Source organism: Mesoplodon densirostris, chromosome 19, assembly GCF_025265405.1.
Source record: "Mesoplodon densirostris isolate mMesDen1 chromosome 19, mMesDen1 primary haplotype, whole genome shotgun sequence".
NCBI lineage: Eukaryota > Metazoa > Chordata > Mammalia > Artiodactyla > Ziphiidae > Mesoplodon > Mesoplodon densirostris.
This window is the reverse complement of record NC_082679.1, coordinates 60223461-60240028: the sequence shown is the minus strand read 5'-3', so window position 1 is coordinate 60240028 and position 16568 is coordinate 60223461. Positions and strand designations below refer to the sequence as shown.

The 16568-nt window shown below is 46.6% G+C and overlaps 1 protein-coding gene across 2 annotated transcripts in view; it reads right to left on the bottom strand.

Moving 5' to 3' along the window:
• Positions 1 to 15838, bottom strand: part of CDH13 (cadherin 13) — a 1057374-nt gene extending 1041536 nt beyond the window's left edge. The window contains exon 1 of one of the 2 annotated variants that reach the window (XM_060083564.1): positions 15569 to 15838. In XM_060083564.1, coding sequence (XP_059939547.1) covers positions 15569 to 15613 — 45 coding nt within the window. In that variant the 5' untranslated portion in view covers positions 15614 to 15838. The remainder of the gene's footprint in view (positions 1 to 15568) is intronic. The other variant, XM_060083563.1, reaches the window with a different exon arrangement.
• Between the last annotated feature and the right edge of the window lie 730 nt (positions 15839 to 16568).

Here is a 16568-nt window from a genome sequence, read left to right as displayed (position 1 = left end):
CCTGTCACCTGGGAGCTGGCTGTGTGGGTGACCAGGTCTCAGCCAAAGCCCTTTCAATCCCCAGCTCCTGTTCCAGTCCAAACTGTGGCTTTTCCTCTAGACTGGAGACCCAGGAAGGTATTTACAGTCTCTTAGCTGTGGCTTTATAAATCCTCGCTTCCCAGGACCCCAAACAGGCATCCTGGGCTGGTCGGGGGGCGAGCCCTGCTGCTCTTTCCTGTTGCACTGTGCATGACTAAGGGCTTTGTCACTCTGAATATTAAACATGAAAGAGAATTACAAATCAGCAACCCAAGGTTAAGGGCAGAGAGGAGTAACATACATGTTTAGGGAGCCTGGGAATCAAAGAAGGTCTTGGATAGGTGGCAGGTGCTGATGGGGGAGTGTGCTTGGGATGGGGAGCAGGTCGTTGATTTAGACTATGATGAGTACCTTAGACCTTAGGTTGCCTTCTCTTTACCAGCGTTGGAAATCTTTAACTGAACCAGCCGAGGGGTGCCAAACATTCTTGTTAATTTGGGTAAATCCTTTCAGCAATTGGGTATCAACTGGAGTACGACAGCATGCCAGTTCAGTTCTTTCCCTCACCCTCTTTCACTCCTCTCCCTACCTCTCTCCCTCTCCCTCTCTCCCGCTTTTCCCTCTTTTCCCCTCCCTCTCTTCTCTCCCTCTCTCTTCCTGAGCCATGTATGCTTATTACTTTTTAAAGTCAGCCACTCTAACACACCTCCTTCTCCTATAGTTTCTGGATCTTACTGTCAGGACCCTACACCAGAGACAAGCGGGCCAGATGGGCATACTAACCAGTGAGACAAAGATGGATCTTAATCCACTTTGGAAATCAGCAAAACAAAAGCAAGGAACCATTGCTTTATTTCTAATGGGCTAAAGCTACCTGCAACCCTGAATCACTATTGCTTTCAATTAGTAAAACGTGTGAAAACCAGTGTAGCAGTCAAAGGATGATTTGGGCCCAGAACCCCCTGGGTCGCTTGCCAGCCCCAAGTTTCTCAGTATCCTTCTGCCTCAGTTTTCTGATCTCTGAAATGGGGCAGACAATAGGGCTCTTTTAAGGAATAGTCAAGTTAGCATAAGTAAAATAAGCAGGATGCCATTAGCAAGTGGTGAGTGCCTGTAGGATAGGTTGTGTGTGCTCAGGGGCGGCACTTGCAGGAACCCAGAGGTTGGACTGCCTGAGGTCTGCTTGTTTTCCCGCTTAATGACAGCTTTATTGAGACATAATACACATACTATAAAGTTTACCCTGTCACAGAGTTGTGCAACCATCACCACTATCTAGTTCCAGAACATTTCCATCACCCCCAAAAGAAACCCCATACCCATTAACAGTCACTCCCCACTCCCTACGTCCTCCAGCCAGCCCTAGGCAGCCACTCATCTACTTCTAGTCTATATGGATCTACCTGTTCTGGGCAGTTCTTTCCATGTCATGGAGTCCTACAACACGTGGCCTTTTGTGTCTGGGACTGCCCAAGTTTGAATCTCAGCCCCAGAGCTAAAAAACTGCGTGACCTTTATCAAGTTCTCCTGGAATTTCTCCATCTGTAAAATGGAATTAAAATCATACTAGATACACCACAGAGTTATTAGCAGGACTGAATATACTAATTAATACAACTAAAGTACTCACATGGGGCCCAGCTCATAGTAAGCGCTACTAAGACGTCAGCCTCCATTACGGCCACTACTACTGATATGACTAGTCTGCTGTTCCTCGGCCCCAAAGCACGCGACTGGTGGTGGAGCCCAAAGATGAATAGAGCACAAAGAACATAGCTCTTGCCCTCCCCCATGCACAGCCTGGTGGGGATTACATGATTAGGAAACCAGTTTAAATGAACACAAAGTCTTATCATATGCACATTTAACTAATGGAAATCTAGCTCTTCCACCAAAAAGAGAAGGAAAAAGAACAATTTAAATACTGCAATTAAATGCTATAAAATTATACCTTGCATATATTTTTATTATGCACTGTACATCACTGCATGCATTATACATTGTTACATATTGATTACAGTACAAGGTTGTACACACAGAACCAAACACACTGCAATTTAATGGGCAACTTAGAGATCTCAGGGTTAATGACGACTCTGTTTGCCTGAAACCTTGACTTTATAATCTAACCCTTGAGTAAAACGTGACTCTATTATGTGTCAACAACAATAATTCACAATGATTCCAGATAAATGAAATCGGCCAACAAGTAGTTGGTGGAGTTGGGCGTTAGGCTGAAGTAGGTTCCAGCTGGTCAACGCCCGTTTGCGAAGCACCGCTTCCGCCCTCCACAGGTTCACAGTCTCATTTTGAAAATAAACCACATAAACATACTCATAAGAGGTTGGTGAGTGGCAGAACTGGGTTTCGGAAATAGATGGAAATAATCTCTCACCCTACCAGCAGACAGGACAGGAAGATATGAGAAGGGCTCTGCTTTTCCCTGTCCCCATCCATCCCTTTGCCTGCTCTGTCATTCTCCAGAGCACACAGCACCATCTGATAGACATCCTGTATCTACCCATTCATTTTTTAGTCTCTCCCACAACCGGTATGGAAGCTCACCATGGCAGGGACTTTGTGTACACTGTTCACTTCTGGATTCCCAGGGCCAAGAAGAGAGTAAGCACTTAGAAGGTTGTCAGTAAGATGTGTTGGTGAATGAATGAATGAGGGTAATTATTTAGACAAACTCCACTTTTCTTCCGTCTTCTGTTCCTGAAACACCCACAGTCTGTTCCTCCAATCTCAACTCGTTTATTCCTAAATTGTTCAAAAGTAGAGGGAAAGTATTCCTCAAAAATGAGGCCCTAAGGTAGCATTCCAGGGCTTTGGCATACTGGTACCATCTAGTGGGAAAGCGCATATTTGCAGGTGGGTGCTAAACTGAATTTGGAGGGTTTATAAAAACCACCACCACAACTATTTCCTTTACCATTAACTCTACTGAGGAAGTTTCCAGTAACACATAATGGTGGCAACTGGAATCCCTTATATACTCATGTTCTACTCAGGGCATACACCGCCCATCCAAGCACCTGTCATGCCTCTTCATTTTTCTGCTCAGAACTTTTCTAAAACCATGGTTGCCCCCAGGGTCACAAAGGCTCAGCAGGGAATCACAGAGGAAATAATGGCACCAGAGGCCACCCTTGACCAATGGAAGGTGGGCATAGGTAGATGTATCCTCCAGCCTCCTATCCTGCAGAGGGACCATTCTGAAGCGAGTTTTACACAGTTCTTCCAAGGGCCCCCAGCAGGAGTGAGCCTCCATTGCCCATGACAATAACCAGCTCAAAGATACACTTTTTATTGGCTTTCCTTCTTTCTTGTTTTACAGTCCTCATGTCTGTGAACTGGAATCATCTCTCACATCAGCTCCCTGCATACAAGCCTGTGCCTCCATCACCGTTTGGGAGAACTCAATCCAAGATACAGGGTTTAGCACCAACATACCTTTGGGTGGTGAGAAAGCCTTAAGAATTGTAGTCCAGATAATTAATATAAAAGCTAAATTATTATACCTTTTAGAGCTGGCCTAAGAATTACGTTCCATAGTTGACTACCAGCATCTTTACCTGGATCTAAGTTAACGCAGAATCCCAGTGACATGTGGTCCTAAAGAAGTACCGCAGTTCTCATGAAGACAAGAGAACAAAGAAAAAGTTCTGGTCTCTGTCCCTGGCCTCTGCCCTATTCCAATTTGACCAGCTAGTGAGGTGGCTAATGGTTTAGATGAGGGATCAGCAAACTACAGCCTGAGGGCCAAATCCAGCTCTGCCTGTTTTTGTAAATAAATTTTATTGGAACACAGCCCTGCCCATTTGTTTACATATTGTCTGTTGTTACTTTTATGCTACATTGATAGCATTGAGTAGTTGCAAGAGAGACCATATATTTACTCCATAGCCCTTTACAGAAAAAGATTACCTACCTGTGGTTTAAGTCATTGGCTGCCATAGTTTTGGATTCCCAAAAGCAAAATTTTAAGAAAAACAAAAAATAGAGAATGGACAAAGGTTTGCCAATAACACTTTAACACTAAGGACAAAATTGCCCTCTATGTATTAACCAACTTCATTTCACAAATTATAGGACATTTTAACCCTAAAAAGTAGAATGGTCATTGCATCAGAACAATGAACATTCCATCCCCAAAGAGAGTAGTGGACAAGCTCAGAACAACTGCCTATCCCATTTAAAATTTTTTTCAGAGCACTATCATTTTCCAAAATTATCATATTTACTTATTTTTGTTGTTTACTCTCTTTCTCCCTTATGAGAACGTAGACTCCATGAGGGCAGGCAATCTTGTCTTTCTTAATCACTGCTGCTCACCCAGTGTCAAGCACCCTGCTTGAGATATGGTCATTGGTCGGTAAATATTGGTTAAATGAATGACTTAATCAAATGCGGAGTGAATAGATTGGGGCACAGATACATCCTGAGAGAGGCAGAAAGGCAAGGTCACTGTGTGGGTGGTGAGGACTGGGGCAAAGGGGGAGTGTGTGTATCTGCCAGCACAGGGGCTCTGTGAATGCTCCCTACTCTATCTCCAGGACATGAAACGGTGCCAGGCACATAACAGGCACTCAACAAATGTTCACTGAATTAGTGGCTACCCTGACTAAAGGTCCTTAAATTGAATTAAAAGGAAAAAAAGAAACCTCATCTAGTAAAACACAACTAAACTTCAGGTTAGATTCAGCCCAATTGTAACTCACTGTAGATCTGAGTGTCTGGATATAGATACAGGCTGTGTATTTCTCATTTTCCTGTAGATTGGGGAAAACAGTATTGTAGACAGTGGCACTCAGGAGACACTGGCTTGGACAGTGGAGTTCCTTGGCATTCCCAGGGAGGGATGCCATCCAGCTTCAGGGCTCAGCAGCAGGCAGGAAACGGCCAGAGAATTTACCTGCACGTTGGAAGCTTTAGAGGAGCCACACCCAAGCTGGGTCCTGGCCTCTGCGTGGCTGTTCTCACTGGGAGGACTGTTCTTGCTGGGGGAAGCATGTGGTGTGGGTAGCTTGTTTGTCCCTGGTCAAACACAAGGACTCAGGGATAAAGAATACAAAATAACCCTGAGCTAACCCTGTTCTGAAGGTTGTAACCAATAACCCAGAGAGGAGGTCTAGATCCCACGCCTACTTTTAGAGACCAGGAGTTCAAAAATGAGGTCATTCCAGGCAGCTATTTTGACTCCAAGAGAGCCAGAGAACAAAATAGTCAAGGAAGAGAATTCTTACATCATTTGAGGGGACAAGGGAGCAATTTTTTATATACCAGGGAAATATGGAGGAAAACTCACATGCCCAGAAATCAGAAATGCATGGGTTCAAACCCTGATCCCAGTTCTTAGTGGCTGTGTAGCCTTAGGCAGATGACTCATCCACTCTGAACTTCTTTTCATCATAGATAAAAATGGAGACAAGAATAGTTGTCCCTGTTATATACACTACCAAACGTAAAATAGATAGCTAGTGGGAAGCAGCCGCATAGCACAGGGAGATCAGCTTGGTGCTTTGTGACCACCTAGAGGGGTGGGAGGGAGGGAGATGCAAGAGGGAAGAGATATGGGAACATATGTATATGTATAACTGATTCACTTTGTTATAAAGCAGAAACTAACACACCATTGTAAAGCAATTATACTCCAATAACGATGTTTAAAAAAAAAAAAAAGAATAGTTGTCCCTAAGGGTTGCAGTGAGAACTTGAGATAATATATGCAACTGGCACTTAGCAGTAAATTATACAATAAGTTTACTACAGTAATTTTGATTTATTTTAAATAATAATAATAATCATAAGTGCTCATGGTGTTGGCAAGCATACCCACGTACATACTGCCCTGATAAAGCCTCCTGGGAACAGCTGCTGGGAAGATACATCTAAAAGATACAATCCCACCAGATCAAAAAATTTTATGAAGCATAAAATCTCCAGGAGAATGATCACTGGGGAGCTACCAATATGAGAATTGGCAAATCCTTCTCTGGGGAGCAAACTTTATTTTTTTAATGTCCGTACAATTTTAAGGACACAAGTATTTTTCCCCTCTAAGTTAGTCAGATGCTCAAGTCCAGGGCCCCATGGTACCTTCAAGCCATAAACTGCTTTGCAGCATGGAGTATAAAAGTTAATGTAACCAGTGTTCTTTAAGCTCCTAGCATTGGCAATCATGTGATGAAGCCATAAGCATACACTTATTTAATACTCACCTGCTAAGCAGGTGTAGAGAGGTGTAGCCTCTCCTTTTGTTTAGACACAGGAGGAAGCAGAAGAAGAGGGAAAAAAGGTAACTTATCAGAGGTCACACAGCATGCAAAAGGCTGGGTCAGAATTCAAATTCACTTCTCAAAGTCTCAGAAGTCTCCCTGATCCTCATAAACTAAGACACTAGCTCCTCTGGGTCCCAGGAGACCAGAGGCCCTGATTCACCTCCAGCACGTCCCCTATTGAGGACCAGGACTGTGTTGTACTCATCTCCGGATCCCCAAATTAGCAGAATGCTTGGCACTTGCTAGATATCAAAAATTGTGGGAAGAGGAGGAACAGAGGGAGGGTAGGAGGAAAGATGGAAGGAAAGGAGAGAGAGCACAGCAGCCTCACCCCTTCAATACTATCTTAGCCCCTATTGTTTCCTATTGTAATAATTACCAAATGTGTATATTTCAGCTATTTACTTTCTTGTTCCTTATTGGCTGCCCTCAGTAGACCACAAGACTATGAGAACAGTTTCCATGTCCATGTCCATCTTGTTTACCTATGAACTCCCCAAATGATTCAGTAAATACTTAGCAAGTGGACAACTGTACATCCCTCACCTTCTGAGGATAACGTACCTGTGCTGCTTTTTTTTTTTTTTTTTTTTTTTTTTTTTAGAGAGAAAGCAGTTGTTAAACATTTAGCAGCATACCACTGCCTGGAACCCAGCTGAAGAAGATTACTATACCTAGAAACATAAACATCACCAAGGCTATATCTAGGATGCTGAAATGAAGGTTTGTTAGCATTCGCAAAGTGATTGCTGAAAATAGTAGATCATTATTTGCTTCATGTAAGAAATATTTCTAGTGCTGCTGATTGAACTTTCAAGAAACAATTAAAGGGCTTAGCCATGTTTCTCTCAAATATCTTTTGCATGAAAAGCCTCAGAGATTGGTTAATTATAAAGGCTACAGATCAGTCACTCTAGTCAAGGGCATTGCCAGGCCCCACAGTGCCCATCCCAGATGCAAGCATGGATTGGTCTGCGGACATTAGCGTAACTGGGGCCCTGGATGCCTCTCGTGAGGAGCATTGCTGCAGCCTGGCTAACACCCCCATGGGAATAGCCCTCAGGCCCTGTTTATGATGTCGAACACCTGGTTCCTTGTTTGGGCAAGTGGCTCCAGCTTTCTGCCAACTGGAAGAGCCAGAACTCAAGCTTGCATCTTTAACACCTCCCTAGCCCTTGTCCTGCCATCTCAAACCCAGCCCTGCCAAATTCTCCCCTAAATGTCTCTTGGATGCTCTGAGTAGGGTGTGTCTACTTCTCTCATCTGCACTGTCACTCCCTAGTCTAGAGCAACAAGAGTCCCTGCTCTTCCTATGGCCTCAAGCCTAGACTGGCTTCTCCCTTCCATTCATATCCAGCTCCATCCACTAACTACACTGAAGCCAAATTACCTTTTCAAAATAGAAATCTGGCCTTGTCACAGTATACCCTCCCCGAGTTGCCTTCAGTAACTGCCCATTGCTCCAGGACAAACACCAAAATCCTTGAGATGGCTGACAAGGTGCCAGCGGCTCTGGCAACCCCGGCTGTTCCTCACACCACTCTCTGGGTTGTGTGGTGTTTCCTCCTGCACAGGCTTCCCCGAGGCTGGGCCTTCTGCCTGGAATGCTCCCCCCATCACCACACCCTCGTGTTCCTTTGTCCATAAGCCTCACTGCTCCTCCAGACTGTGGCCCAAGCAGCAGGCTATCAGGGAAGCCTCCCAGACCCTTCATCTGGATCTGATGCCTTTCTTATATTCATTCATTCATTCATCCATTCATTCATTCATTCATGTTTACTGAGGGCCTACTACATGCCAGGCTCTGTTCTAGACCCTGGGACTACAAAACTGATTCAATCAGACAACAACACGTGCTGTAATGGAACTATATTTTAGTAGAGGAGAAAGAAAAGGCACAGGCAAGCAAAACATGTAGAATGACATGATCTCACACAACTGTATTTCCTTCCATCTAGCAGTTGTCTCTGTTTTGAATTATTTATTAATTGACATTGATCTCCCCTGCCAGGGGATCTCTTGGGGTCTGAGCCCCAAGAGAACAGAGACTGAATCAGCCTTACTAGCAGCTGTACCTTGAGCACACATGGTCCCACATGGATATAATAGGTATATATAATAGGTATTATGGATATAATAGGTATTTATTGAATCCATTTGGTCCCAGGTGAATCTCCCTGAAGTCAAGTTGCTTGAGTGCTTGGGGCATAGAAGGGACAATTCCTAATACAAACCCCTAATGTCTCTCTGCACTTTGACAAGGCTCTCTGCGGTCTCTCTGGCTGTAATTTTGAGCCAGAGCAGGAGTCAGCAAATTTTTCTGTAAAGGCCCAAATAGTAAATATTTTAGTCTTTGTGGGCCATATGGTGTCAACTCTGTTGTTATAGCACAAGCACAGCCATAGACAATTATATAAATGAATGGGCATGGCTATGTTCCAATAAAACTATTTATAAAAACAGGCTGCAGGCAGGAATTGGCCTACAGGCCATAGTTTGCAAACCCTGAGTTAGATGATCCCAGATGCCCCGCAGCTTACAGCAGTTGAAGGCGGGGCCTGTGTGGCCTGAGTCAGCCATGGGTTCTGCTGGCAGGGTCCAGCAACTCTCCGCAGACCCCACATTGTTTGACAGGGAGATTATCCCAATAGCTTGAGCTTCAGGCATTTGCAGTCACCATCTCCTGCAGCTCATGGAAAAGCAATTCCCTGCCACCCTGGAGGAAAGAGACTTTGGCCTAGAGGCTGCATAAGGCAGGAATGAGGCTGCCACGTTCCTTGCAGGGTCCCCAGGCTCCTCCAGAGGCTGAGCTCACTTCCTGGCCCTGCCCAGGCATGTGGCAGGGCTGCTCTCGGCTGAGCAGCTGCTGCCCTCCACCCCAGCCCAGCCTGCGCTCAGCTGGGAGACACAGGGGCTTTGTGCTTCTGTAGCAGATTGGGTGACACTCACTGGGGCCTTTGAAATGAGACATGACATGTTAAAACGTGCCTATTGCTAGGCTAATTTTCAGGAATTTGACTTCTGCTGGCAACTGACAGAAGAAAAACAATCACTTTTTTTTTGTATATGTATGTAGTTATATTTACGCTGATCTTTGGGGTCTGTAGCCACTGAAAACAATAGTTATCTGAGGCTTACCTGCTGGTACGGGATGAGTGGACAGATTAGTCTAGTATTTATGGAGCCAGAGGACATTAATTGTAGCATTAGCACTGCATGTAGACTGTGGTGGGTGTTAACTGCTAAAAACAGTTACAAAAACATCACACAAACTGCAGTTGGCACTAGAGGTGACAATGTCCTGTGTATAAAAGCACTCTAGACAACAAAGCTACAAAGCTAACATTACCCTGAAGTTATAAATGCTCTGAGTGTTAGATCAGTTCTCCCAGAGTCCCCTGCAGGACTAAGGACAGGAAGGTGTCATGACGTTCTGATGATATGCATGCTGTGGGTGAGCAACACTGTTGGAATGGCAATGCCCAGGGTGTCACTGTGCTCCAAGGGCAGGGATGCCCTTGCTGTAATACTTCATTCAGTGCACTAGGGCCTACATATTATCCAGTGGTCCCAGAGCCCCTTGGCTGCTGATGCATAACAATGTTTAAGGTGTACCAACACTCTGGTACCAGCACTCAGACTGACTCAAAACTGCAGTATGTCACTTCTCTGGGTGTAACTATTCCACATGAAACAATGACCTGGGTGTTGTGTTGCTCTGGGTAGCCCTAGTCACCTAATGGCATTGACGGTAATAATGTTCTCAGGGAGGAGGTGCAGTCCCCTTGGTCATGTTCTTCCGAAGTTCACGTCCATGTAGTTCAATCAGAGCAATCAAAGAGGGGCTAGTCCCTTCCTTTTCAAATAGCCTATCACTGAAAAACTGACTACATCAATTTGATCAAGGCTCAAAATCTGCAAAACCAGAAGTTCCCAATGGAAATGCCTACAAGGGCAAGTAGGTAAAATAAATGAGTACAATGGGCTGGGTGGTCAGTAGGGAGTGGAGGGGATTGTGGCAAACTACAGAGGGATGTCCTAAAGGGGGCAGTAGTGACTCAGCTCCAGGGAAGAGTGGCCTTGTAGGAATGTGGCTCTAGGGCTGCCTGACCTTCTGACATTTTAAGAAATGCAAGAAACCTGTTTGTTTTTTTTTTTTGCGGTACGCGGGCCTCTCACTGTTGTGGCCTCTCCCATTGCGGAGCACAGGCTCCGGACGCGCAGGCTCAGTGGCCATGGTTCACTGGCCCAGCCGCTCCACGGCATGTGGGATCTTCCTGGACCGGGGCACGAACCCACGTCCCCTGCATCGGCAGGCGGACTCTCAACCACTGCGCCACCAGAGAAGCCCTTGTTTTGTTTTTTAATGTACAAGATCCTACTTTTCAAAACATTTGGGCCAAACAAGAGACATCCATGAGCTACAGTTGGCCTGTGGCTTCTACTTTGCAACTTCTCCCTGGAATCTAGAGTTGCAGAATTGGGATGAATGGGCTTCAGCACCACCAAGTAGATATCTCGAGGTTCAACCTTCTATGCCAAAGGGTGACCCATTCATCTCCATGAGCCTTGGCTCAGACTGCATTTCAAGTTTGAAATGTCATTTCTTCTCCTCCCTAGCCTACCCTTAGAAGCTTCTCTCAGTAGAGAAAGAAAGCACTTTCCACCCTAACTCTAGAATAAAGCCACTACTTCATATCTGGTGACGGTGCAGGGGGTCCTACAGCCCAGCCAGTCATCATTTGTACAGTCTGCTCAGACAGAGGGAGCCAGGCCTGGGCTCCCCAGGTGGCTGCAGAGGAGACAAGCTGCAGGGAACTGTATTGGCAGCATCCTTCAGGAGGGTCAGATTCTCCCAGGCGTGTGGGTACCTTGCCCACAGCTAAGTGGAAACGATGCCACAACCAGTGGTCACTCAATTGATTCTGTCCAACTGATTATTGTAGTTGGATGACAGACTGATATTTCCCTCTCCTTTTCAACTGGTGTTGCAGGGTGAGTGCATCTGGCTAATGATTCACTTTTCTGGGTAGTGACCTAATGGGGAAGATTATCTCCTTTCACAGGCAGAACTGTGCCTGCCGTTTGGCTGCCTAAAGAGTAAAACCAGGTCCGACCGAAGTCAAATGCCAGGAAAGAACTTCCTCACATATCATACTGCATTGTCTACCTTTGAAATGTTCCCTGCTCTAATACTCAGAGGCGATACATAGTTGAAGAATAAAATAGAACAGAAGCAACTACAATAGGGAAAAAAAGGAGGAAAGATACTCAGTGCAAAATGACAGGACTTCTCTTTAGGGGAGCTTGTAGAAAATAACTGAAAATAAGGAGAATAGTTTGGTTTTGATGGAGCTTCTACACTGAAGTTCTTTAAAATATGAGCTGTAGATTTAGAATTTTGTAATGCTGTGGATGGAGCCCTCTTCTGGAGAAAATTTTCAACAGGTATTAAAACAAGATCAAAATACACAGAGCTGAACACACACACATAAACACACACATACACATACACACACACAGAAATATGTAATACTGTTGGCTACTGTCATTCAGATGGGAATTGAATCCATAGTCTGGCCTTTTCCTTAGCTTCCACCAGAGAGAAATTAACTGGACTCCCCAAGCAACTATCTTTTTGGAAGGAGGTAAAGAAAGAAAGATATTCTCAAGAACCCAGCTGTACTTTTACCTCAACAGTGAACTTCAGATTGAGATTCAACATAAACATCCAAATGCTGGTACTTTTAGATAATGCAGCTATTGGGTACATTGGTTTGTTGGGCAATGGCACTGTAACACATAGAGGATGTTTCTAGAAAAAAAATAGATTTTATTTAATGGAAAGCCCAAGGGCTAAAGATAGAAAAGAAGGGACGGAGGCAGAGCAGGAGATATTAGCTAAGACGACTGTTGGGACTTTTAATATAGACTGTGGTATTACATAAATTCCAGATCACATATTCAGCCTTACAGTTTATTAAATCTCTTTGGGGACTTGCTAAAAAAGTTGTTCAGACATATGAACGCTACCACTTTGCAGTTCCTTTCCCCACTCATATCTCTGTTTCCCCAGTGCTTTTGAAATCTTATAGGCTGTCACATGTGGAACCCATCTCAGAGCAAGAGATGCCCTCTGCAATTCTCAGTCTTTCCTCCCCATCAAAAGGGTTCTGCAAATAAACACTGCCCTTAAAATACAATATATGAAGTTGCAGGGGCACTAGAAGACACTGATTCTCATTTAAAATCCTGAAAATCAAGATTCTGACTCCAATAAAAACCTCCCCATTTTAAATCAACATCTCAGAATTCCGTGGAAACATTTTTAGTCACTCCCAAGTGACTGCTCTCCAAACCTGAACCACTCCCTAAAATCCTAATTCTTGGGGGATTACTCATTGGTTGTTAGAACTTTTGCCTAGATGTGATACCCTAATTGGGCTGGGGGAATCATATTTACAGTGGAATTTCTAGCTCATGTCCTCTCTTGATTTGTTTCACATTCATTATTTATCATAGCCAAATTCCAGAGGCCACTTCTGGTAAGGCCTTACCCAAAATGCCCCAGGGGAGAAGAGAGGTGACTGCTCAGCTTTGCCAGCTTCCAGCCATTGTTGCTTAGAATTCCTCTTCCCCCTTCCAAAATGCCTAAAACAGCAACCTAGCCGATAAACTTACAGAGATTGATGGCTTCCAAAGCCAGACCCAGAGTATTACAACTGTGGTAGAAAAACACACACATACTTGCCTGAACAATACTAAGGCCAAGTGACTAATTTGCTTTATTACATTGTTTTTCCCCTTTCCTCTGTTTTCTCTCTGCCTCAGGAAAGTTTTGTTTTTGCTTGTTGACTCAAAGGCTCCAAGACTCTCCCCTCCTTTTGCTATGGCACACAGAGCTCTGCACTTGAACCTCTTGCCACTTAACTGATTTGCACCCAAATGATTTCCCTGCAAGGTGCTATTGCTACCAGGATATCAATTGCTGTGCTAATGTGGACATTTGCTCTGATTATGAATTACAATCTAAGAGAGAAATAAGCCTCTTAGGGCAGGCAATTAAATTCTTCATAAAACCTCTGCTCCCCCATCCTAAAGAAACTGAGAGAGCTGACAGCCTTCAGAAGCCACCTGTGTCAGTCAGGCCCTGGGAGAGGAGACACCAATTGCTTTGCAAAAGGCATTATGTAAGCCCCTAGTGCATAGGAATTGCTGGGTGCCGTCATGTGGTCTGATTTGCTCGAAGGAAGACAAAACTTCGGCCAAACCCTGGAATCCACACTGAGGTCAAAGCATGCCCACAGAGAAAAGGACTGTAAAGGCCTGGGTAAGGTAGTGGTAAGTGCTCCCAGACATCTCAAGCTCCCAGAGTGCTAGGCCTTGTGCTAAATGCATTACCTAGGACATGCCGTTGAATGCAATCCAATCTGCCTAGCAATCCTAGGAAGGTGATAAAATGACTTCACCACAGAGAATCTGGAAGCTCAGAGAGGTTAAGCAAGTTGCCCAGGTGGTACCAATAGCATATGGCAGAGAGGATCTGTCTGAATCAGAGGCATGCTCTGAACCACCCTGCTAAATTGGGATATATATATCTATAGATATATAGATATATATACACATACACACACACACTACCTCAGGGATAGAGTTCACAAAGTCTAGAAAGCTGGCTCACAGACAGGCATAGGATTTGTGGCAGAACTTAAAGCTACAGGGACCCCAAGAGAATCAGCCCAAAGCCCTAGTAGAAGAAGAGTATGACTGGGCAGTGATGAATGGGGGCTGTGTATCCAGGGAAGAAAGAAGGCATGAGTTGGGAGGGGGCTCAGCAGCCAGGCACCCGACTCTGCCCCCAAGCACTATCATCCACCCTCACACCCAACTTTGAGTCATTACCATGGTTACTGCTTCCTGGGACACTGACCCATTTCCAAAGTCTAACCCCAACACTGATGCATCAGTGGTCTCCCCTTAGAAGGCTGCATTGCATCTCTGCATCCCAGCCAGCCCCTGCCTGGGACTCCAGCTGCCTCACCCTCCCTCTCACCCCACTCAAACACCCACACATGTGCCTCTTGCCCTGGCATCCAGGAGTCCTGGCCAGGAACTCAACACCCATTTCCAGTACCCCAAGGCACTCCCTGTCTCCTTCCCTCCTCTCCGCCTGGCCCTGCCTTGATCTCACTCACCCACCCACTTGTAGCCTGCCAGCTCATGCCAAGTCCCATAGGCTGCCAGGAAGGCCAGGGGGACTGGGTAACAGCGCTCTCGGAAAACAGGCCCCCGAGCGGGGCTGAGCCTGCCGCTAGCCGGCACCTCCAGTCTGGCCTCCTGAGAGTACTGCTTTCCTGCCCACAAACTTCCTGAGATCTCCGAGATGCAGAGATGGCTGCTTAAGGACCACGTCTCCATCGCCCCCTCTCCCGGGTCGCAGGCCCTTCCCTCTCGCCTCAGCGCTCTGAGGGTTAACAGGCAGCTGCAGCCCGGTGGGCAAGGCTTGAACTTTTCTCCGCGCTCTGCGCCCGCCGGGGAACACAGCAGAAGCGGCATTAAGGGCTCAGGGCCGGAGCTCCAGTGGGCCAGACAAAGGGGGCTCGGGGGCGGGTGGGCCTGGCGCCTGGGCGAGGGTACGCGCTCAGGCCCTTCCGGGCCCGAGGTCAGGGAGGGAAGGGACCCCAATGCGGGCGCGGCCGGCGCCTTTGAGCGACAGCGGCAGCCGGGCTGCGGCGTTCGGCTGGCCCGAGGCGCCTTCCAGCGCGCCGCCGGGCTGGGCGAGGGGGCCCGGGCGCCCCGGGAAGTCGGCGATGCCAGGCCGGCCTCTCCAGCCCGGCAGCCCGCAATCCGGACCCGAGCTGCGCTTCCCCGATCGGCGCTGGGTTGGGGGAAACCACGACTCCTTGGAGTCGCTACCAGCTGAGTCTCTGATGCGTGAGCCTCCGGAGGAGGCTAATCAAAGTTACCCCACTTGATGTAGGCGAGAATGTCGCCCCTGCTTGCAAAAAAAAAAAAAGGACTCGGAGCTCTCTCCACATCTCCCGAACATATACACACACAACCCGGAGTGGGAAACCAGGCCCACCCCCTCGCCCCCCAGGATCTCAGGGGCTGGGAATGACCTCCCTTCTGAGCCCCGAGCTGTCTTCGCCGCCGCGCCCGGAGTCCCCCGACCCCCCGAAAACCCCGTCGCCCAGCCCGCACCAGGCAATCGGAAGGCAGAAACGGGGAGCGGGGTGCGCCCAGCAGCCTCTCTTCCCTACCTGGGACAGGAGAACGCACAGGACGAGCGGAGTTGTCGGCTGCATTTTGCCCAACTAGAAGCGCCTGGCGGCGTTTTCATTCATGCACGCGGCTGCACTGAGCATATTTTCCGTGGGAGCCAGGCTTTGAGGAGAGGCTCTGCCTCGCCAGCCAGCCAACTTCCCAAATAGATCAGCGGCAGCATCACGAAAGCATTGGGTAGAGGCTGATGACCAGGACCAATGGCTTTACAAGACGGATTCCTTCATAAAGCTCCCTCGTTTTTGCATGGCAGATACGGGGCGAGCACCTCGCGCAGAGCGAGCCCCTCGGAGGAGGCGGCCCGTTCGCTTTTTTGGACTGTTGGGGCCCAGCCCCACAAATCACGCTGGGCAACGCCAGCTAATGCCACTTTTCCAAAGAATGGAATTCCATCGGGTACTGGCGGCCACTTCCAGCCCAGTGCAAAAGATTCTCTTTATTAAAATTTTAATAAGATCCACTTTATTTCCAATAAATCAAATAAAATGACCCCAGCAGTTCCAGCCCTTTCTACGCCAGGAAAGACTTGGCGGTGGATTTTTTTTTTTTCTTTTTCTTTCTTTCTTTTTTTTTTTCAGTGTGGCCCAAGTCATGATGGTGTTTGGTGTTTCCCTGCCATCTCACAAATCACAAAGACGACAGATCAATTCTAGCTTGCAGAAAAAAATCCATCAAGGGGCAATAGATTTTATTAACTGCTCAGGTGAGAGTCTGACTGGCCGCCTACTCCAGAAATGTGCACCTGGCACCAAAGTTGAGGCCATGATTTGAGGAAACTTTTTTTCTCTCTCTCTGGATGTGTTCTTTTAGAAGCTTCTAGCTATCTCCAGGGATTGGGAACAGCAGTAACTACTGTTCAAGGGATTTTATAAGTGGGGTGCTATGGGAATGAGGGTAAGAGGGCTATCTAGGTCTAACTTTCCCAGTAGGAGTTTAAGAATATGCAGTAAAGACCTTACTTTCTCATTTCCATGCAGC